General features: G+C 42.4%; 1 protein-coding gene across 2 annotated transcripts in view; it reads right to left on the bottom strand.

Annotated features, from left to right (window-relative positions):
• Window positions 1-25,126, bottom strand: part of GLRB (glycine receptor beta) — a 254,512-nt gene that overhangs the window by 164,976 nt on the left and 64,410 nt on the right. For both annotated transcript variants that reach the window (XM_085641718.1, XM_085641719.1), the window contains exons 2-3: window positions 14,148-14,299; window positions 2,608-2,714 (exon numbers count right to left, since the gene is read on the bottom strand). In XM_085641718.1, coding sequence (XP_085497844.1) covers window positions 2,608-2,714; window positions 14,148-14,266 — 226 coding nt within the window. In that variant the 5' untranslated portion in view covers window positions 14,267-14,299. The remainder of the gene's footprint in view (window positions 1-2,607; window positions 2,715-14,147; window positions 14,300-25,126) is intronic.

Below are 25,126 nucleotides of genomic sequence, written 5' to 3'. Positions count from 1 at the left end.
AGGGAGTTTTTTTTACCTTTCAAAAGGGGTTATTTTTAACACGTCACACTGTAGGCTTGACACAGCAGCAGTCAGGCTACAATATAAGGCCTAAAGCTACGTTTTCCTGGTCACACTAGTGGTGGGCACAATAGGCACTACAGTCAGCGTTTAACTTTTGATGTCATGGGTGTATTTCTTCACCATATACTATGGCTTTATAGTAAAGTTGAAAAACATCCACAGATTAGCCCATGTGTACGTGTTTTAGGGGTCAGAGCACATACACGGAGCACTTGATAGCAGTGCTGCAGTGTACAGCCAGTAAAACCAGCAAAACAATTCAGTAGAAAATTGAGGTTAACATGCAAAGAGGGGCATTTTCTCCCAGTATTTGAGTAGCACTCCCCTTCCACAATGAACATAGGCTGGCGAAATCAAGAGAAACTGAAGGTCTTAATGTAGTGGTATTTAAACACTGTATCAAGCAGCAACTAATACAATTTTGTGTCACCTTGTTAGGATTCATGTTACCCTCCATTTACTTCAATCATTCTGTGATATTTTGCATTAAACATGTGATATGTATTTGACATTTTTTTTATGTGACTGAAGTTTTAACACTTATATGTAATACTCATTTTAACTGCCCGTTTGCTAAATTTTTGTCATTTTGACTGTGTTAATGACAACAAAATAAGTATACTGAGGGAGCGTCTCAAAAGCACATCCTTGGCCAAATGTGCACTACACAAATACCTGTAACACACCAGAACAACAAGCTTTCTTGTGTGATCATATGAGATTTACAGATTGTGTCATCCACAACCTAAACAGTGTACATCAAGAGATCAATGATTCCAATGACAATATAAAGTCTAGCAGCGAACACAATTTTATATTTACATGCATCAGAATCTCTCGCATTGCTATCTCAAACAGCAAGTTGAATAAAAAGCAGGTTTTCTGTGCTCCATGGCCAGGAGTTGAATAAAAGCCCCTACATGAAAATTACTGTTTGGACTTTCCCAGATAAAATGAATGTTCACTGCATTTTTGTGTAAGTGTGCACATGTGAGAGAGTACGCTTGTGTCTATGAGCCAGGGTATGCAAGTAAATAATCAAACTTGTCTTACCATGCTACTACCTCTGTGGGTATGAGGTTTGGGTGGATGAGTTCTATGGAGGAGCTATCCTAGGCATCCGGTGGGGCTTACTTGCATAATGGTGGCTTAACCAAATAAAAGTGCTGCTGAATCCTAGCCCCAAGTTATCCAAGATGCAATGGAGTATATCCTTGTAAAGCGGTGGCAATAACGGGCAGAATAGTGACCTTGATATATCGCTGACATACGTGCTTTAGTGTTGCCATACATGACATAATGGCAATCTCGCTGAATTGTATGGCATTTACCGAAAGAGGGGAGAGGCTCTGGGAGCGTTTGTGCTTGGCAAATGAACATGTTTGTTGGGAACCTAAATAGAGTAAAACGAACACCAAAAAAATGTAGCGACAGGCTCGGAATATATGTTCTATGTGTTTTCTCGGTGTGCCAAAACCTGAAAAGGTCAAGGTCTGCTCGTGGACCCCCCAAAAAAATCAACTACACAAACTCACAAAGACATCAGAATTTACATCATTTCAATTAATAATGTGTGAATAGCAGAATGTTTAATTGATGAGATTGAATAAAAACACTTTTTTGTATTTTAAGCGTAAAGTCTTACAGTTCAGGGTCACCCATTGCTGTGCAGCGGATGCAATGCCAGTCCCTTCAGCGGAATGGCACTGCATCAGCTCACAGCATCCCCAGTACCAACACACGACCTCAGAGAAGACTATTTTTAGACAATTGAGACACGGGAGTGGACTGGGGTCGTGGACAGAATTATAAACATATTTTAGATGCACAGAGTCGAGAGAAGGCTCGGCTATAAATACTCGTATGATTGCTTGGAGACGGTCAGGCAAACCCCAACATTATGAAAAACAGAAAAGGGAAGCTAGAACCATTTAAACAATTGAAATCAACCATATGAACACGGTTCTCTACAGGAGAATAGCCAGAGCTACAGCAATTTTCCACTAAAAGAGCACTGGTCAAATTAAATCACAGGCGTTGACAAGCAATGAACATATAGAGCAAGCGGACACTTTTGCAACCTTTGTGATTCAATTCAACCACATACTACTTCTGGTGGCATCAGTGCACGCACATCTCTAAGTTAGTTCACTTCTGGTGATGTCGCAGAGGTTAAGGACATGCCTAATAACGAGTAGCCCCGTCCGGAAAAGTTAAGAGCTGCTCCTCTACTTCAGCATATTTTATTCTCACTGCATAGTTCATGTATACTCGCATAGGTTTCTAGCATTCAAATCAGCTGGCATCTGAAATAATCAAGACGTCCCAGGATGGACTAGTGGAGCTTTCTCCATCTGTCTCATCCCTCTCCCCTACTGAGTTCAAATATGTCATTATTAATGAAATAATAAAATCAAACAGCCATGTAATAGGTAGAGAGAACCATTTTTCGGATTTCTTAGTAGTAATACAGTTTGGGCAAACAACTGCGACCTCTGAAAATATACATACTGGCTGTGTAAACTGTACTCTATCCCCACCAACCTTTGAAATTAGGTCGAATTCTAGGGTCATAAGTCAGCAACAATTTATTCAGGATATTGCTTGTCGAATTAGCAGGTACTCTTGCAAGATCCTCTGCCGACTGTTGTCTGTAAGAAAAAACAGAATAACTTAAAAGGTTACTTTTAAGAAGGGCAACACACTTGTAGATAGGTTTATTAAGTTGGATGGAACAACCCCTGAAGGCTCCTCTCCTGGCAGCAACTGACCCAGCTCTAAGTTTCCAGAACACAGAAGACTCAGACATCACTACGTTACATACGACATGTTGCCAGGATACAACATATCTCCATTTCTGACGATAAAACAAAAATTAAAAAAAACAAAAACAATGTACAATAATGCACAATGAAAGAACAATTACAGTAAACAATTAGCGAAAAACTAGCATGAGAATAACAATGGAACAACAGTTCAATGAAACATTATCATCATAAGAATGATCCAATGAATGTGTGCACAAATCAGTCGCATACATAATCATTATGCAACACAGGCTTCTGCCTGACTCGGGGTTCTGAAACATCGACAACCGACTTGCTACTACTGGCTTACTTCCCATCACCACTACTACCAACCACTCCTTCCCTGGGATAGTCACCTAATTTAGATTTCTTGATCCACACATCACGTTCAAGTACATTGCACAAAGTGACTCTGCATACATGAATAACCACACATTGTTACCAATTACCCTAGTTACACAAGGCACCGACCATTTCGATATCTTCTGAGTGCCCAAACTGTTAGTTCTGACCCAATCACCCACCGCAAATACTCTTTTATCATTTTGTCGTTGTGTCTGCTTACACACTTAGCTTGATGTTTTTGAATTCTGTGCACTAAATTTTTCTTGTTAACTTGATGAGTGTGATCCTTGAGCATCCATGCAGGAGACACATTGGTTTCTTGCTGCCTGCCATTCAAAAGCATGAACGGAGTTTCCAAAGTAACGGAATGCGGAGTTGTGCAGTAACTCCAAAGCATTTCTTTAACAACTTCCTCGCAATCACCACCACTACTGTCATTCAGTTGCACGCACTCCTTCAAGACACGGTTAAACCTCTCAACAAGGCCATTCTCGCTAGGATTATAAACAGCAGTAGTATGGTGCACAACACTCATTTTAGACAAATCTTAAAATCTTCAGGTATAAATTGGGGACCATTATCAGTCACCAAAGTGTTGGGGCAACCCTCCCTGCGAAAGATATGTCACAAAACTCAATCATATTGGCTGCTTTGACTTCACCAGAAATTGCCACTTCGGGCCACTTAGAATAATAATCTATCATGACAATAGCAAACTTGTTAGGCTGAAAAAGGTAACAAATATCCATAGCAACTCTCTCCCATGGTTTTCTGGGAAACTCAGTGGAGACAATTGAAAATTCCTCAACACGATGAGACTTGGTCACTACACATACAATCAATGCATCCACATTCCTGGACCTGTTTGTCCATTCCAGGCCACCAAAAGGTCACTCTTGCTCTCCTTTTCATCCCTGACATTCCATTATGTCCTTCATGTAACCTGGAACGTAAACTTGCAGTTACAACCAACCGGTCACCCCTGCCTTGTACCCCATCCTCAACAGAAAGTTCTGACCATACAGTCCAAAATTCACCGAAGTTCCTTTTCAAAAACAATATTAGATTGAGATGGACAAGATAATTCATTCAATAAGTCCATCATAATGCTGTCTTTCCTTATCGCCGATTTCCTTTCATCCACAGATATGGCACCCTATCTTGCCTCAGAAATTTCAGCTACTTCCCAATCCTCAGTTTCATCTTCATCATCCACGCATTGTAATGGCAAACGTGACACGCAGTCCGCATTAATGTTGCGAATGCCTGGCACGTAATTCAGAGTAAAGTCAAATCCTTGCAATCTATATAACCATTTTGCTATCCTGGAGGTAGCTTTCCCTGCCCCCTTAGTAGTGAATAAATCTATGAGAGGTCTATGACCTGACCTCAAAGTGAGTACCCCAGACATAAATTTTAAAGTGGTCAATTCCCCAACAACACGCTAGAGCCTCCTTCTCCATCACAGAGTAAGTAGGTTCAGCCCCCCCTCAGTGTGCGAGAAGCAAATGCCACAACGCGCTCATGCACCAGATGTTTTTGCATTAAAACTGCCCCCAAACCGTATGCACTGGCATCTTCTACTACAATGGTTTGATCACACGGATTGAAGGGTTTAAGTGCAACTGCTTTAACAATTTGTTTTTTGATTGCCTCAAAAGCACTTTGACACTCCTCAGACCAAACAAATTTGTGTCCTTTCTTCATTAAGGCTCTTAAACTATGCACTTTGTCAGCAAAGTGTTGAACAAATTTAGAATAAAATTCTGCCAGTCCTAAAAAAGATCGCAATTGCTCCTAATTTCGGGGAGATGGTGCGTCAGCAATGGCATTTAACAATTTCCTCTTTGGTTGGACACCAGCTCTAGATAGTGTAGGCCTAGGTAGTCTATCTGTTCCACACCAAATTTACATTTGTGCACAGCTACAGTTAGGCCAGCATGCTGTAGTTTGCAAAGAGTTTCATCTAAGAACGTGTCATGCTCTTAACGATTTGAACCCCACACTAGCACATCATCTTGAAACACCAAGACTTTAGACATACTCGTCAGCATCTTGCACATCACCCTCTGAAAAACAGAAGAAGTCGATGCTAGGCCGAAATGCATTCGTAGAAAACAGAAAGCACCTTCAGGCGTTATAAAAGAGGTAAGGTGTTTAGATGTAGGGTGTAGCCGGATTTGACGGTATGCAATTGAGGGATCAATCAATAACAGATAAAAATAATTTCATCAATATGTGGCAGCGGGTAACGGTCAACTAAGATATTACGATTGAGGTCTCTTAAGTCGATGCACATGTGCAAGTTTCCATCCGATTTGCCCGCCAAAACAATGGGGCTAAGCCATTCCACAGACTCGATTGGTTCAATAACCCGTGCATCGCAAAGTCTTTGCAGCTCCTTCTTCAATTGCTCTCTCAGAGCAAAAGGAACATTCCTAGCTTTATGTAAACATGGGACATTATTGACTTGCAAAACAATACAGTGTTCAAATTTAGTCAAACAACCAAGTTCCTTCCTGAACAATTTCGGATATTTGGTATACCATTTAGTTTTCCAACATCTCCTGTCACCAGCACTTGTTGGGGAGGATTAGGGTCTAGTTAGAATGCCCAGCAAGTATCTACCTTTTTCCACCACATACACCTTGCATATAACTTCTTTATCCTTATGCGATAATTTACAATAAAAAAAATCCTAATAATGGCAACTTGACCCCGCAATAACCAACTGGTTGAACGTCAGGTTTATCTAACTTGCATTTGGCAATTTTTTCCCAAATGTCCTAATCAATAATACTATAGGGAGAACATGAATCAGCCAAACTGAAATGTTAATGCCATTGATGCCCAATGTACTTTTAGGTGGATTGTAACTCTCATGAACTTCATTGCGTGCAAAATGGCCCACCATTTTGCACTTATAACACGTTTCCTTGAGTGCTGCGCATCTTTCGAAATCGACCGCATGTCTTCTGCTGCCACATCTGAAACAAATGCGACTGCGCTTGGGACATTTTTGATAATTTTGTCATTTTTTTTTAACGCTATTTGTTTCCACCACACAAACCTTGGTAGTTTAATCCTTACCATCCTTGTCTGATATTTGGTCCGATTTTAACTCTTTCACACACCTGGAGGTATTCTCTATGCACCTGGCTATTTCTATAGTCTTTTGTAATGAAGGACAACAGTGACACCAGCTCAGGAAGAACTGAATGGGGTACATGCGAAGAGGCATTATCCAAAGAAAGTCATTTCATATTAAAAGAAATATTGATATACATTTGTTTTCTAACTGTCATAGAAAACGGGAACTTAATAGACTGTGCAGACCACTTTAGCAACTGTGCTACCCTCAGTTGTAAAACAGGAGATAGCTAGTGATTCAGCACTCATACATACTCTGTCGCTGGCTAGTGAAATACAAAACAGTTAAGCTACTGGCGATAGCTAGCAAGTAGTTATAGTTCGGACCAAAGTTTCCATAGGAAACGCAGTTTTTGTTTTGCCAACAACTTTGGTGCCACTTTACGATTCTCCACAAAATTGACAAAACTTCCCCTTTTTGGTTCAGCTGCTGCGTTTAAAGTTTTGGGGTGATCCGTCAAGTGGGGGCCAAGAAAAAAGGGGGTTCCCAAAACGTGTTTTCCCTATGTTATATCTATGGGGATTTTTCATTTTGTTTTAACACGAAAATAGCCCGAACTGCTGAACGTAATTATAAAAATGTTGGCAGAAAGCTAGATGTCGGTCCAGAAAGCGTGCTTTTGTGATTTGGTGGAAACCCATTCATTAGTTTTTAGATATCTAACTTAAATAATATAGATATCTGGGGACAAGAGTCCTTGCGGTGGACTTGCAGATCCTACTAAAATCTGACTGACTGCCAACACTTAAACCAAGAAGTGTGGTCCGCCATCTTGGGACTTGGCTTGAAGCCGAGTTCCAGAAAAAAATGGTGGCGGTGGGGGGTGGTGCTCAGGGTTTACGGGGAAGGGTCCCTTAAGTATCCCGCCTGGAGCAAAAAGCATTTTTTGTATTTTTAAACTGACTCGCTGGTGTATCACCGAATCTGCAGCATAATATCTTTTTTTTTTTTTTTTTAAACGAAGGGTGGACTCCTGTGCTTCGTTTACCATAGCATAGGTAGGCCAAGTCCTGAGGACTTTATAAAAATAAAGGAGGGGGCGCCCGGGCCCCCCCCTTTGGCTATTCTAAGTCCAGGGACTGCCACCTCCCTGGGGCACATAAGCCAAATTAAAATAATGCGGGAGGCTCCAAGGCCTCCCCCGCAACACCGGGGAGGTTGCGTGCCCCGGTGCTGGTCAAGTTACTTATATGTGGGGGCTGCGTGGCCCCCTCTTTTTTTTATTAAAAAAGGGGCAGGCCCCGTGGGGTAGGGTCCCCGGGGCCAAACATGGCCCAGGAAGGGGGGAGGCATCTTTTAAAATATATTTTTTTTATGTAAAAAAGAAAAGGCTGGTCCCTGAGGGATGGGGCCTCCGGGCCTAAAATAGCCCAGGGAAGGGGGGGCATGCAGCCTTCCTCCCTTAAAGTGTAAAAAAAAAAAAGAAAGAAATGAAAAAAAGCCTCAAGCAAGTCAGGGAGGCCATGCCCCCTTCACTGCTACTCTGCAAATGGTGGATGGGGGACAAAGCCTACTTAGATGCTGAGGGCCTTTGGGGGTGCAGGAACCCCTTCTGTTACCTACAGTAAGTCCCAGTCAGTGGGATTGCTGAGAGGTCTTGAAGCCCTTGCCACCTTTCTCCACCACTCTGCAAACGCGCCTCCTGGAGCGCTTCTGGTTGGGAAATCAATTCCATTTTACTCTTGAGGGCCCCAGGACTAAAGAAGACTACTTTCCCCAACCAGTAGTGCACCACGAGACGCGTCTGCAGAGTGGTGGAGAAAGGGGGTGAGGCCTCTGTAGTCCTCTCAGCAATCTAGCGGTTTGGGACTTATTGGAGGTAACAGAAGGGCTTGTTGGCCCCCAATGACCCTAAGAATCCAAGGGGACTTCATCTCCTAACTAGTGGTGCGCCAGGAGGCACGTTTGCAGAGTGGTGGCGAAATGGGGCATTGCCATAGAACAATTTTCAGCAAATCTACTGTGTGGGGCTTACTGGAGTTAATAGGAGGGGTAGTTGCCCCCCCCACCCAGGACCCTCTGAAGCCAAGGGAACTACATCCCCCTACTAGTAGTGCGTCAGGAGGTGCATTTGCAGAGTGGTGGAGAAAAGGGGCGTGGCCGCCGACAACCTCTCAGCAATCATGCTGTGTGGGGCTTACTGGAGCAACAGGAGGGGTAGTTGGACCCCAAGGACGCCCTTGGGGACCAAACGCGGCTCAGTGTACTACTGGTTGGGGATAAAGTCAATTTTACTCATGAAAGACCTTGGGGGCCAAGAAGGCCTCCTGCTACCTCCTTTAAGTCCTACACATTGGGATTCCCAAGAGGGGGTCAGAGGCCTCTCCTTTCTCTGCCACTCTACAAACATGGCTACTAGTTAAAAAAAAAAAAAATAGAAATTTCACTGGAAAATAAAAAACAAAGCTTGCAGAGACGTTCCAGTTAGGCTAAAGTGTCACTTGTACAAAATCGGAAAAAATCAGCAGTTATAGTTAGTGAGCTAACTATCACTCGCACCCCAGCAATGCACTGCTTATGACCTCACATACTGCATCACTGATGACATGGTCAGTGACATAACCATTTGACCTCCTGCTTAGAGTGTGAGATTAAATGGCCAGTTTTTACAGTCTATAACTGCCAGGTAAAACATGGCAGTTGGAGATAATGAAAACTGCATAATGACCCCCACAACACGGGTGACAACTCCCATGGTTGTCAGGTTAAAGATTTGATAGATGGTACCGTCATGTTGACCGAGCCGTCCGTCAAAGGTTCACTACACTGGCAGGAACCATGCCAGTGTTAAGAGATGTCCGCTGGGCTGGCAGACATCTCTAGATTCAGAGGATGGGCACTCCTGTAGGGAGATTGAGTATTTTCCTTAATCGCACTGACTGAATAAAGACGGTCCTCTGCAGTCTAAACCAGCCCCAAGTTTTAGTCATATATTCATTGAAGACACCAAGCCGCTAGCATTTTTTGTAGATCCATAGAGACTAATGCAACATTCCTAAAGAAGCAACAGGCAGCCATCCTTGCTAACTTCATCCTCTTGGCTCTTTTGCCATGTTGCCATTTAAGTCAGGAAATGTTCTCAAAACTGACCCATTTACATCAGTAAATGTCTGCTGTACTTCCTGATGTCTCTACTGGTTGGTATGAGCAGCACCAACCCAAGCAGTGTTAAAGAGGTCTGCCAGCTCCATTGGTAGCATCTTACCACCCTTTCCGCTGCAGTGTCACTTTAAGTCAACAGAACCTTTGCATGCGTCAAGGCTGAAGTTACCGCTGGAATGGCCAGAGCAACCAACTCCACTACAGTAGCTCCAGAGGGCATCACAATCTTTGGTCTCAAATCCAAGACTCCGTCTGAAAGTAATCTTTCAGAAAAGGGAAAGGATTACTGAAAATGCTAAAATTAATGGTGGACACTATTAATCCTCACACTGGCAGAAAACGGAAAAGGACTGATGAGGGAGTTGTGCATTTATGAATCTTCTACATCATATCCATTGGAACAGAGGAGGCCTGCCTTGCAGTTTCAATAAAGCTAACTAGCACTGTCAACAAGTTATTGCTAAGAAGGAAATTGTTCTTGATTCAGGCTGGATGTGAAACACAGAAAAGGACAATTAAGGAAAGAAGAGTTTGTAACAAGGATACTACTGTAAAGCCCACAAACAAATTGAGTTAATAAACCAGCTCTATCCCACAATATATTTTTAATGCACATTACCAACACAGATAATAATATCAAAGTTATAATACTAGCTGTCTAGATTTCTGGTACAGCGAGCCTGTACAGCTGAAAACTCTTAACATAAAAAGGCAACCTGTGTTCCATTCATGAACAATTTGTTTCTGCTCTGCAGCAATTGTTTGAAAGTCTATGTATAAAGGAATATTTGCCACCTTTATGATGTTATATTCCTTCATGCGTCTGTCCATTTTTAGGTCTCGCCTGAGCCAGCGCATGCGCTGACCTGCGAGACATTCAGTTAGTGGATTTTTAAAGTGCTACCAGAGGCTTTTCCTGGCCTCATGCTTGCGTTCACAGTCTTTCCTCCGTCTGGCCGTCATGGCTCAAAGCACAGCGCTCTCCCAAGCGCCTTGCTCTGCCCCTACCCCACCACAGAGCACGTCCCTGCGATCACTTCCCGCTCACTTTTTTTTTCCCGCGGCCGCGTCAGTTTCATTTTCTTCCGTGCTATCTGCCGTGCTTTCTCACGAGCGCAGCCGCTCACTTTTATTTTCTTCCTGCAGGATTGGTCTGTGCATAGAAAAGTAGGGCCGGTGCTGCTTTGAGCCAAGTGGCACAGGTGGTGGGGTGGGCAATCCTAGTGAAAGTCAGCATGCCAACCTAGTACCAGCACAGCTAATGTCAAGGAACTCAAGAAGATAAGGGTCCGCTTCCCAGTGTCATGCAGTGTCCATGGGTACAGCAGCACAAGCAGCCCCAACAGTACACACGTCAGGACCTCGGGCAGTTTGTACTAGACGGTGTATAGAAGGGCAGCAGGCCTCAGATGTGTACACAGCAAACAGTCAGGCATTGGGCCCCCCCAGCTGCTGCCCAACCAAGTAATGTAGAGAGGCAAAGAGGTCTGCGTTGCTACTGTGACGCCGTCAGTAAATTTAGATGGGTAGCGTTTTACCCCCACGGCTTATCAGATCATCCCATCCATCGGGGAGTACAGCACAACAGTGTTGAATTAGCAGGCAGGGACCAGACAACTTCAGACCAGCGCAGCCACACTCCGTCTCCTTGCTTTGCACTGTGCACCAGAAGCGGGTGGCGCCTCGGTTCACACTAATGGAGCAACTTGCACCTCAGCTGTGCCAATCCAGTGAGGTGCCAGAAACAGGGGGGGGGGGGGGCAAGGGGGGGTATGTCGCTGCAACCAGTGTAGCGGACCCTGAGCCAGGTCACAAGTGCAACCAGCAAGCAGGGTACACTCTCAGGCTCCCTTGGGCGACCCCAGTTCCTTGTCACTAATAGCTTATAACGATAGCATTACAGAGTAAGAGCAACACTATATAACCAATTATACATTCCATCAGAATAAAACAATCATCACCGATTGTTTTGCCAAATTTTGTGGTATTTTTGCAACAGAAACAAAAGGTTCAGTGGCTGTGTGGCACGCTGAAGTTCCTGAATTGTGTTCCAAATTATACTATTGATGCTTTGGTAGGGTGCAGGTAGGTATCTCCCTCTGACCTGAGGGCGTATGTGTAAACATTCCAATTGCGTTGTTTGTTTATGTTCCAATGTCCCCATTTTGCACTCCGGAGGGTTTAATGACCCTTTAACGTATTTTTTCAAAACTTTCAAAAAAACATTAGACTTTTCTTTAGAAATCTTCTTTTTGTTGGATTGATAGTGTTACATCACACTTGTAGATTAATCTTCCATAGCTCCTCCTCAAGAGGGAATTTCTCAATATATCACTTGTCATGGAGAGATTCTTGATTCATTTAAAATACATTCCCTATGTATTTTAAATGAATCAAGAATGTATCCATGACAAGTGATATATTGAGAAATTCCCTCTTAAAGAGGAGCTAAGGAAGATTAATTTACAAGTGTGACGTAACACTAGGATATCAATCCAACAAAAAGAAGATTTCTAAAGAAAAGTCTAATGGTTTTTTGAAAGTTTTGAAAAAATACGTTAAAGGGGCATTAAATCCTCCGGAGTGCAAAGTTGGGATGTTGTTTATGGTCCAAACAACGCAATTGGAATTTTTGCAACAGACACACAATGTGACTGCCACAAAATACTATGGCCCAATCAGAATCATGTTGCAAGCTGTAGTTGGAAAAAGGGATGTCTGAAGCCAGAAAGAGTGCGAATGTTAATTTAAAATGTGCACTGTCTCTGGCACCATCCTGACATCTTTCTTCCAGGGTGAAATACATTCTGCCATTTTATTTTAAAGTGGAAGGGTGATGGAGGGAGCTACTTAACAGTTCCCTTCAGCGGCATGTATTTCACTCTGCTCGCAGCATGAGAGTGGTGCAGGGAGAGGAGGACAAGGGGGCTAGAAACATTGACTAGGGACAAGGCCATTTTTTGGTTCGCAATAAAATTAAATTCTAAATCTGTTAAGTTTTCCTTTTGCTCCGACTTCATGCAGATATGAAGGTGTCCAAAACAGGTGTACAGGGCAGGGCTCAAAAAAAAATCCACATAGGCATTCGCTATGGCGAGCCAGATACAATCAGGATGAGCTATTTTTAGGGCCTACTCGCCCGTTCTGGCGAGGGGACAACAGGTGTTCTGCTTGCTCACAAAGTGAATGAGCAATGCAGATGCCTTAACATCTTGTTACATTTGCTAGGCTTTAAGAGACAGAGGTCAAAATTCAGTTTGTCTTCCTACATTTACTTTTCTTTCTGTGACTGAAGTTAGAGGACTTTGTAAAGTGAACTGAGAGACAATCGCGCCGCGCAAAGCATATGAAAAGAAAGGCTGTAAGATTTCAGTTTTTTTCCCCAAACACTGAAACAGCTAACAAGTGAACTATTTTACCATTTCAAATATATTTCACTAGTGAAAGATTTTTTTTTATTCTGCAGTTAAAGAATTTTTTTTTTTAAAGGATCAAAACAAATCACAACACTATTTGTTGATGTGCAAATTTTAAATATTTTTGCTGACACCCAATTTCCAAACTTTGTTTAAGCGCTATATAGTGTTATCAGTAAACTTAAATGTTAGTGGGAAAGTTTTGCGGCCAACATGTGCTATCTGTAGATGACAGTGAACTACCCCATCTTGCTTTAGTAATATATTTATGAAAAGTGCGTTTTTAAACATGAACTGGGAAATATTCTTGCTCCTGCCCAGATGACAATGCTATTGCTGAACTAAGAGGCAAGCCATGGGTCATGTGCACCCTATATGTGGGCTTGATTCTTATTATACATGGATCAAACATTTAGTCTAGTAAATAAAGATTTTTTTGTACAGCAGAAATAGTGAACTTGCATATTTGAAGGTGCTCCCTTATGTGATAATGAAGAAAAAGGCGGCTCCATAAGACAAAATATTGGTCAAGGATCAAACAATATGAGACCAGTTCACGGGTCAAGTACATTGTAGATAGGTCGAGTAGATTATTCAAGTTAATAGAGCTGCAGCTCTAGCAAACATTTTTATGATTTTAGGCCCAGTAAGGGACAGGCACACAGCATAACCACGGACCACATAAATGATCCGCATTTACATTAATCTTAATGAGATTTCTCCCATTCGGACACGTTTCATATCTAACATGGTGCGGGGGGTAAGCAAAAAAGGTGTTTGGGGGGCTTGAGAAGATTAAAAATGCAGATGGGGAGAATTGGCAAATGCAGGTGAGCAGCAGTTTCTTTTGAACCTCTTAGAGGTCGGCTTAGCTTTCAGCAAGCTTGTAGTGCAGTCACGTGCCACCCACAGTAAGAGGGAATTAAGCATCTCTCCTGCCCACTTGCTTTTTAGCAACCCAGTGTGGCTGAGCAAGGTCAATAAAAGGAGGGTTTTACAAAGTTTTTTGGGGGGGTTTAAAAGTTTTTGCAAGGGATTTTGTTAAATAAAGAAGCAGCATTTTTACACAAGTCTCAAATTATTGCAAATCACAAAACATTGCAAAAACTTGAGGGTTTGATTAAAAGGGTAGTTTAAAGCAAAACGTCCATAAGCAGCTTTGGTTGTTTTCAAGAAAAGAAAAAAGATGAAGAAAAAGAAAGGAAAACGCTACAAATGCAAATACCAACATTTCCAACCAACAAATGTTAGACAAGTACATACGATGGACACAGATACTGCTTCTTTTTCCCTTTTCCTTTCTTTGAAGACTTTTCTTTTGAATGTGCTTCTTCAATCCAGCAGAATAAAAGAAACAGGAAAGTTGCCAGTAGGAGCTTCATCTTTACTTTTCAATTTCGGGATAACAACTTGCTCTACAATTTGAAAGAAAGATAAAATATGAGATGTCGTTAATGTTTGTCTGGAACTTATTCAGTTGAAGGTACTAAGGCTATATGTGTAGAACATTAAAACACTTGAATAAAACAAAGTATGCAACTGTATTGCTTAGTTAATTTAAATAAATACAACGTAAGAACTGAAAATAGCACTGTGTACTAGGAATATGCAACAAAAAAGATCTAAATGAAAACAGAGAACTGAAAACATCAGATTCAAGCATAAAGAAGAGGCCATCTTCAAACACAACTCTATTATTGAATAACTGGGCATCAGAAACCCGCCACTTCAAGAAGGCTTTGATGCCACAGGAGGACTTAGCTGAAGCGGAGCTTACTGAGGCAGCACACAGTAAGAGACATAATGGGTATATTGGTGTATGAGGAAAATCTACTTTAAATAGTATAAAAATACTGGGCTCATTACATCAGCAAAAACATAGACGCATGGAAAACTGGAATCTCTGTGTTAACTGTGTCAAAGATTAGATCACATGTGATTCACAATGGTTTAATATGCAGATGATGCAGCAGAAGAAAATTGTGTACTTAACTTTTTGGGATGTCGACTGAGTGTGTTTCTGTAAACATGAGCAAAGATACCCAAGGCTAGCAGGGCATGGAACTTTATCCGACATTCAATTCACAGCGAGGGTACTGAACCCCATGTTCGTTACCCAAGAAACATAAAATGATACATCCCTAAAGTGCCTTCAGATTTTGATGCAAGACTTCATGCTATCCAGATTACATCATAATATTTGTGAGACTGATCTACCCTTTTAATCCAATGTTAAAATATGCTCTAAATACTGGTGTACTAAGAAGGCATACATAATAAGAAACTTATATGTCACTGTACGGCTGAATTATAGGATTACCTACTGGCGGTCGCCAGTAGGTAGTTATAGTTAGGACCTATTTTCCCTAGGAAAAGAGTTTCTTCCTTTGCCATTGACTTTGGCGCAGTTTGACAAAACTTTGCGAAATTTTCAAAACTAATGAGGCTGCTGTCTTGAAAAGTTTGTAGTGATCCGTCACGCGGGGGAACCGAGATAAAGGGGGGTCCCAAAACGCTTTTTCTCCATGTTAATTTCCATAGGAAACTTTTGTGGATACAGCCAAAACTGCTGAACGGAATAATTACACCAAATTTGGCAAAAGGTAGCTCCTGGTCCAGAAAGCACTCTTTTTGTTAAATGGTGTAGATCCTCTTTGCATTTTGCTCTCGCTTGTTCAAAGTGGAGCACTTTGCTCGTTACATCCAGGGAGCTGCACCTTAGCAACTCCCTGGGGGTAAAAAGCAATGCCGGCTCCCGCAGGAGGCAGGAGCCGACCGGGACCGCGGGGCATCAGGCACCACCTGCGGTCCCCAAGGAGATGGCCATGCCCTGGGGCATATGGTCCGGAAATGGTGGCCACTTGCCCCCCCCTCACACCCTCCTCACAGCCCGCTCTTGGAAAAAAAAGAAAAAAAAAAAAAAAAAAGACAGTGGGTTTCTCAATGGTTGAGTGGCAGTGGGTGTATAAGAGATTCTATAGGGGTGTGAGTGTGTGCATCAGAGATGATGTGGATCAGTGATGTCATTTGAGATGTGGATCAGCTATGTCATTTGAGATGTCAGTGATGACATCGATGTCGTCATCGATGTCACTGACCAGGTCATGAGTGATCATAAGCAGTGCATTGCAGGGAAGCAAGTTATAGGTAACTCAGGTAATTATAACAGCTGAATATCTCTGGTTCTGTACGAGTGATGTGTCAGCCTAACTATAAAGTCCCAGTAACCTTTGGTTCTATTTTTTTTTTCAAATATACATATCACTGAAAAAAACAAAGGTTTTAAACCTATAGGATATAGATATATATATATATATATATATATAAAATTCACTGAAAAAACCATAGGTTTCACACATGTTATAGTTAGCGGAAATTTTACTGATAAAAAAACAATGAAATTCCCCCGTTATAGTTAGTGCAGGCAACTATAACTCACGCGACCGCAATCCTCTGCTGATGCCAATACTGTATTTAGACACTTATTTGCCCATGTCTTCTTCCATACATTTTTAGCTATACATATATTACAAATATTTTTTTTTCATAAAGACACATATGTCATCAGCAGAAGATGGCGGTCGCGTGAGTTATAGTTGCCTGCACTAACTATAACGGGGGAATTTCATTGGTTTTTTATCAGTAAAATTTCCGCTAACTATAACATGTGTGAAACCTATGGTTTTTTCAGTGAATTTGCAAGGTTTTTTAAATGCTAATTCCTAACTATAACGTGTGTGAAACCTATGGTTTTTTCAGTGAATTTGTACGGTTTTTTAAATGCTAAGTTACTTTACGCCATTCGTGGCGTGCGCGCCCACTTAACGCAGTTCGTACTGTGCGCGCATGGTGCGCTTCACGCACCGTGCGCGCACAGTGAGCACGCGGTGCGCTTTGCGCACCCACTTTACGCAGTTAGTGCCGTGCACGCACGGTGGGCACGCGATGCGCTACACGCACCGCGTGCCCACGTTACGCTAGATGGGCCATGTACGCACGATGCGCTTCGCGCACCGTGCGCACATGGAGGACATATGATGCGCTTCGTTGTGAAAGGTAATATTTTAATTTTTTACATCGGTGATATGCCATGCACAAATGGTGCACTTCGGGCACCATTTGCACATGGGGTGGGGAGAGTATGGATACTTTTTTTTAAAAAAAAAATTTTTACCGTACGCGGACGGTAAGCGTAATCGGCGAAATTATCGAAAAAATAAAATTCCGTTTTTGGCCTTGGGTGATCTTTGGGGACTCCCCCAACATGGCTAGGTGCTTAGGAGCTGTCTAAACAGCCCCTTTACATGTTTTTGTCCTTTGTTTTTTAATCCCCACTCAGAGTGCGAGAGAGAAAATGGCGGCCGCCGCTTCCTGGTTTCGACCGATTCGAATGTTTACTAAGATCTAACAGCCAATCAGAATCGCGCTCGCGCCCGTCACCGTACGCGTACGGTAAGCGCACTGTAAGCGCACCGTAAGCGCACCGTAAGCTGGCTCAGATATATATATTGATTTAAAGGCTATTTTCTCAGAATCTACTGAACAGATTTACACCAAACCTACAAAAGGCACTTCCTTGACCTGAGGACTACCTCTCTGCCAAATTTCATTTAACTCTGTTCAGCAGTTCGGGCTGTGGCTGTGTCTAAAGGTCCTATGGAAAAATGCATGGGAAAAATGCATGGGAAAAACGCGTTTTGGGACCCCCCTTTTATCTCAGCCCCCGCTTGACGAAACCCCCCGAGACTTTCAGGGTAGGAGCGGAGCGCAGCGCCCCACCTATTTTGAAAATTTGGCGAGGATTCGTCGACCGGCGCCAAAGTTATTCAAAATAGAATGTTGCGGTTTTCCTATGGTAAGAGGGTCCTAACTATAACTATCTACTGGCGACCGCCAGTAGGTAATATATATATATACACACACACACACACAAAACAAAGAGCAGTAGTCGTGTATACAGGGGTCGCACATCAATAATCGTACATGTAAACTGAACTAACAAGTACACATAACAATCCAAATGTATCAAGCAACATCTGGCGGCGCCCCTCAGTGTAAGTTGCACCCCACTACCGTGGGTGCAGAAACACACAGGGACCTAAGAAAGTGCCTGTGAAGTAGTATACAGCAAAATATACACTGGCACTCCTAAAAACTGAAGTTCCAAATGTATGACCTTGATAAGTTAGAGCCAAAAGGACAGAGGTCTGATATGTCCCAGGAAAACAACAGATGTTTTCATACAAAAATTCTTCAATTTATTCTGTACAAAGATTTTGAAAAGAATCTATATAACAAATTCTGACAGGACTGTATGTACCACAATTTTGTAACAAGTACAGATGGAAGGACATTCCTTAAAACATAGTGACATAAATCAGTCCTTGTCAGCATACATGAAAACAGCCGACACGTGTTTCGTCAAATCCAGTGACTTCCTTAAGGCTGTGAAAACAGTAATATGAACATAAATACACTATTAGTGTCAACCTTAAATTTTTTCATTTTTCATAAAAACCCAAGACCAATAGGTTTGTAAAAAGGAATTGAATAGTGAGAAGGCCCAGAAAAATGTGTAACGAGAAGTAAGAGTATTGTGCTTAAAAAAGAGAAACAGTTTCCACTGTGATTGTGATTTACTTCGTTCTACTGAAAAGAGAACAAGATTGTAACAAGAGACCCAAACCACAGAGTGCGACTGTGCAACCAGAATAGGAGTGAAAGGTATATCCCGATTTGTGGATATATTTAAATAGTGAACGCTTACTGAAAAAGAATAAGCTCAAAACTGACCTCTCAAAGGTCGCGCTGTTAGACCATAGTTCGCCAGTGATTGTGCGTGATGTGTATGTCACTTCAGGATCCAAGTGCGCTCTGAAAGCTATAATCGGAACTAGAAATATTAGCAGACTCCCAGGGAATAGTATCTGGACGTATTGACTCGCTACGTTGTACACTTATTTCAAGATTTGCCGGTGGAGGTTAACCGGTTTATCGATAAGAAACCAAGATATGAATTTATGGGCAGCTTCTGATGGACTCTTATAGACCCCTTGTAGACAACAAGAGAGAGGAGAATGAAACCGTCGTTATAATACGTAATAATGTTTAGCCTGTGGTATGCAATCCCAACCCTCATAGGCTTGGTCGCTCCAAGAACTTACGTCTTGAGAAATAACAGGGCACACAATTCTGAAAGATGTCGTGTTTCCAATATACCCGACTGATTGGGAAGGCTGTTGTATGCCCCTACAAAAATCCAAACATGCAGTGGCTTAATATCCCTCATTTTAGAATGACATTTGAGATTTAGTATCGGAGCGTATTTAGTCGCTACAATATGCACTTACTTAGAAGTCTGCACGTGAGGATTCGCTAATGTGCCGATGCTAATCAAGTCTGTGATAGGCCCCTTCAAGAATCCAAAGAAACAGATGCTTAAGTGTCCATAAAATATCCGATGAAATGTAATCTACTCTTTATGTATGCTAACACTTTATAGGTCCACTAGCAAAATTTGAAATGTAAAATGATTATAAAGTGTACCCCCTCTGGAAAATTACCTGTATTTAAAACCAGGGTATGCTAATTTCCATATCCCTACTTGATAGTCGTTTACACTGCTGCCCCCACCGTGTTCCAAAGTGCTAGCAACAATTCTTGAGCCATCATTTATTTCCCGGCAGGAAACATAAGGTATGTCGGAGAAAACGACTACAAAAACGCGCATGGTACTCACGAACCCGCAATATTCCCCTACACTCACCTTTCTTAGAAACGAACCGTCCGTAGTCGTGGACTCCAATGCTACTGATTTATATATATATATATATATATATATATATATATATATATATATATATATGCATACATCAGTGTCTTGTCCCAAAAACTCGAGACGCACTCCTCTGCAGACTGGAAATTTATTAGCTGGAGGTCTGGCATTTGACTTGAGAGTAATTTCCCCCGAACGCGTTTTGGAACCTCCTGGTCCTTGATCACAGGCTTCAGATTGGCTACATCACTTGCTCCTCCGAATCGGTTTCCTGCATGCTAATCATTTTTATTGCCCAATAGTGGGCCTTTCTTGTTACGTTTTTTTTCTTTTCAATGCATGCTGGGACACGTAGTTCCAAGAAGCCCATTAATTATTTCCCTTGAGAGGGTGTATGTTGCAACTTGAAAATATTTTCTTATTAAAACCCTCCTCCAGTGGGCTCTTCAGAGCCAAACTGACCCACATTTGCAGAAAGAAGGAACGTCCTGAGGGGAGAGACAAAAGCAGTCAAAGAGCGTCAGTCTGGATGCAATTCTATCTGGTGGTAGGCACTATCCAAATCGAGTTTGGGGAAGACTTTGCCATTTCAGCAAGCAATCCATGATGTAACAATAACATTCTAACCCCCCCACCTCCCAATCACAGGTGGTGTCTGTGCACACCAACTGTGTAACTAACACACCAAAACAGGGGGTGGGTCTTGCTCACTGACACTCCACTCTTTCAAAGAACAATATTGCTTCAATGGCTGAGGGAAGGCAGGCACCAAGTATTTTATGCAATTTATGTAAACCCCCGCCGTGTGCGCCACTTCTGTTGTAATAGCAATGCAGGGCTAGCCTGAGCAGTTTGCATTAAAATGTAATAGGAACATAAGAGAGAAGGAGAATAGGGTGTGAGGGTACTTAAACAGAGCACCAAATCAGAATCTGTAAACGAAATGGAAAATATAGCGCAGCACAAAAATCATAAAAAGGAATTTTGAAGAGGGGCTGACCGTTTTTTAAGCGACGATGTTTTAGTCAACAATTGGTGGGTGAGCACAAATATTTGTAGGAAACCGAGGAAAAGCACAAAACAGATATTTGCGAGGCAAGGAGCAGGTGCCCCATGTGTTGGAAGCGATACAATAGCACCAACACAAATTGCAATTAAAAATAACACAAAATACAGATCGGAGATCCAAACAATATAAATTGGCCAGACTTTTGGACCTCCGTCAATCCACAAAACTCGGACTAACAAATGCCCTTCATAAGTGCGATTTGGGGTATTTTATGCTATACATGTTAACATGCTTCCAGCTAGTCTACCAAAAGTTCTTTCCCACTTTAAAGCTGCACACTCTTCATTTGCAAAACACTCCTCAGGCTCCAGCTTGTCTGGCTCTTCTAATAGTCTTTACACTGGATCTTCGTTCACGGTCGTGAAGATAGATTGATTAACTTGTAAAGCCATATCAACAACCTCCAGTAATTTGTTGTTGCTGCTCAGATGGCACATACGCAGAGCAAAGCCAAGAGGAGCTACGCTGAGAAATTACTTGTTTTGAAATACATATATATTTTCACTGGAAAAAACATAGGTTTCAGGCACGTTATAGTTAGGAATTAGCATTTAAAACACTGTAGAAATTCACTGAAAAAACCATAGGTTTCAGGGGCGTTATAGTTAGCTGGACTTTTCACTCATACAAAACCACTGAAATTCCCCCGTTATAGTTAGTTCAGCTAACTATAACTCACGCGCCCGCAATGCACTGCTGATGACGTAACATATTACATCACTCATGACATGGTCAGTGACATCACTGATGACATCATCCAGTGAATGTGTTTTTCTGAAAATTAAATATGTTTTATATATGTATATCTCAAGGTTGATAGAAGAATAAATGTGTATATAAGTGTCTAAATGGATGATTTGTTTTTGAAAAATTAATTGTATAACTGACTGATCTGACTTAGTGAATACATGGCTTAGTGAGTAATGTTTAAATATGTAAATATCTGTATCAGTCTCTCACTTTGTGTACAAGTGGCTGCTTGGGTTGGTGAGTAGCTACATGAGTGTCTATATAGGTTTTTAGTTGGTTTTTTGAGTATCAGTAGGAGTGTCCGAGTGTCTGTGTGGTTCGGTGGGGGGTATTACGTAGTGCATAGGTGCATGAATGAGTGACTCACTGTTTGTATGTGTTGAAGACAGCATGTGTGCAGGACTGTATGGTGTTGTAAATTAAAACAGCAATGTGATTAAGCATTTGCTGAAGACATTAATGCTTTCCCTTTAGATCATGTTTTCTCTGTTATGTTGACCGAAGTTTGGACTCCATTTTGTATTGTCCTGCTGCCACGTGTTCGCCACGAGGAGAGTCCAACCTCTGTGTTAGTTGCCCTTGTAATCTGCCTAGTAACAGGTTATAAATAGCTCTCTCTCTTGTCCATCTGGCGCATGCCCAGACTTGACCACATCTGTTATAATTAGCCTTGCTTGACCATGTGTTTCGCGGGCTCAAGGAGTGTGATGGCTCCGCCCATGTATTGATTCAGTATCGAGAATGACCATAAATGGTAATGTTCTTCGGCCTCATGTTGTATCCACCCACTTATGAGCCCCTCTGTTGTGTATAAAAGGGGACTGTGTACGCAAGTTCTGTGTGCTACTCCATGCAATACTGAAGGGTGTTGTGTGGATTGTAGGACCACCCTTAAGGGTTAATAAATGCTGTTTTTGTACTTTGCAGTTTCCGTGCCAACTTCCTTATAGATTCCGTTACAGGAGAGCGAACCCTTGTGCCTTGCGGGCCTAGCTGGGGCCTGTATTCATCAATGGGTGGATGAGTGTGTGCATGGGTGTGTTAGTGAGTGAATGACTGTCTCAATAGTGTCTTTATGAGTAACTACATATGTTTTAAACAAGTATATGTGACTATTGGTGTATATAAGTGAGTATATGTGAGAGTGAGAGATTAGAAGAGTTCCTGTATGAATAAGTATGTGTTTCTATAAGTTATGGTTTAAAAGACTAAGTATGTGTAAGTTTCTGTAGAAGTGTGGTGGTGTGTATTTAACTGTATATGCAAGTAAATGGATGTTTGATTCTTTATTAGCATGAGTGGTTGTGTGTGAGTAACTCTATGGATGAGTGGCGTGTAACAGGATGTATAGGTGTATGAGTACATATGATAAGTGAGTACATGTATGAGTGACTGTATAGGGCTGTTGGTGAATGAGTATGTGGATCTTAGAATTACTGAATAGGTTGTTGTAACTGGTATGGGTATGCCCATCGTTTTGAAAATTTTAGTTTCTATTTTTGAATGTGTGTATCAAAGGTTATATTAGGGTGAGGGGAGGTCTGCCACTCTATCACAAGGATGATGTCATCAGTGATGTCATCATTGATGTCATGAGTGAGGTCACTGACCATGTCATGAGTGATGTAATATGTGACGTCATCAGCAGTGCATTGCGGGGGGCGCGAGTTATAGTTAGCTGAACTAACTAGAACGGGGGAATTTCAATGGTTTTGTACGAGTGAAAAGTCCAGCTAACTATAACGCCCCTGAAAACTATGTTTTTTTTCAGTGAATTTCTAAGGTTTTTTAAATGCTAATTGCGAACTATGCCTACAGAGATAGGACATGTAAAGAAAGAAGAAAAAACGCACAGAAAGAAAAAAAAGAAATGCAGAAAGAAGCAACAGAAGTCCTCAAAGACGAAGAAATGTGCAGGAAGAAGAATAACGTGCAGAAAGAACAAACAGAAGAGCAGAAAGAAGCCTTGTTGCAAAATCATCCCGTACCCTCAACTTTTTCAGACGGATATTGGTGGTAACTGAGTCTGACTAACCAGTCCTAGAGCCAGTGCTATGTTAAAAGACACTTAGAATACAGTGAAAATACCTACATACACTAGGGAACACTATGCGTTGGGGTCACCCTGTGATTAGCATGACCTCCTCTGTAAGCCCCTAGTATATAATAGGGCAGGGGATTAAAACTACCTCTTAAAACACGCCATGTTGTTTGCACACGTCACCTCAGGCCCCGTCCCCTCCCTTCACCAATGTGTAAACGCGCACTGTGGCAGTTTTTAGCTGGGAAATTAAGTCCCCTTGAATCCTAAGGGTCCCTAGGGTCAAACTAGCCCACTAGGTACCTCCAGGAAGCGCCACAGAGCTGCGTTGCAGAGAGGTGTAAAAAGGGGTGTGGCCTCAGAACACCTGTCTGCAACGCAGCTCCCTGGCACATACTGGAGATACCTGTTGGGCTAGTTGGCCCTTATGGACCCTCAGTATTGAAGGGGAATTAATTCCCCAACTTACAACTTGCCAAGGGCCGCGTTTGCAGAGTGCTGCAAGGAGGGGCCGTGGCCTCTGGCGAGATGCCGGTCTTTTAATTATTTTATTTTTTTAAGAAGGGGGGCTGTGTAGCCCCCCTTTTTCAAATTTATTGGCCCCGAGGACCCCATGCCCCAGGGCCTGCCCCCTACTTTTTTTTGGGAAAAAATAAATTTGGAAGGGGGCCGCGTGGCCCTCCTCCCAAGGCCTTCATCGGCCCCGAGGACCCCAACCCCCGGGGCATGGCCTTTTTGTTTGTTTGTTTGTTTTTTAATTCTTTAGGAGGGGGGCTGCGTTGCCCCCCTCCTCAGGCCACTTATGGCCCCCTCCTCATGCCACTTATGGCCCCGGGGACCCCATCCCCCGGGGCCAGCCTTTGTTTTTTATTATTTATTTTTGTAACATATTTATAGAAACACCTAGGACATGCTGGACAAACCGTATGTACCCATCACCATGACGATTTGCGTGATATTCATTAAAAGGTGACTATGCATACAATGAATCCACGTGAAATGTATTTACACCACTAGTGAAGCTCTGACGTGTCTGACGCCCTACCGTGCCTAATCCCGGCGCCCCCGCCGGTGGGTACTCTCCAAGTAGACACCCTTGTCATTTATTTATAAAAACATGGGTAGCTATTGACGGGCACATTTAATACACACGCACACAAAGCCATTCAAAGGGGATTCGACAAAAACTCGAAAAAAAACTATGCAAGAAACCCCCCCTCAAGGTTAATAAAACACACATCCACCGCCAGATGTGTAATACTTTTTATTTTACTCTCTGGAAAGGAGACAAACCTCACTTGAGAGTCACAGCGCGCTCCTGGCTGAGCCCAATACTGTGTTACACCCACCAGTGCCCGCAGAGTGCCACACACCTCTGTGTTGTATTCCACCAGCCAGTGCGTATGCTATGACACTCTCCAGCCCATGTGCACTGTAACACCACCCTGGGAATACGTCATTACACACTTGCCTTCGCACGGGTTATATTACCCCATCTAACGTGCCTTCCTCGATTCCTATGTTATAACGCACAGCGCTATGCCATACATATTACAATCTGGGATCCATATCTATGTCACAGTGCATATGCAACGTTACACTCCCTA

This window comes from Triturus cristatus, chromosome 2_2 (assembly GCF_964204655.1).
Source record: "Triturus cristatus chromosome 2_2, aTriCri1.1, whole genome shotgun sequence".
In the NCBI taxonomy this organism is placed as follows: domain Eukaryota; kingdom Metazoa; phylum Chordata; class Amphibia; order Caudata; family Salamandridae; genus Triturus; species Triturus cristatus.
The sequence above is the reverse complement of the archived record's forward strand: the minus strand, read 5'-3'. Positions and strand labels throughout refer to the sequence as shown.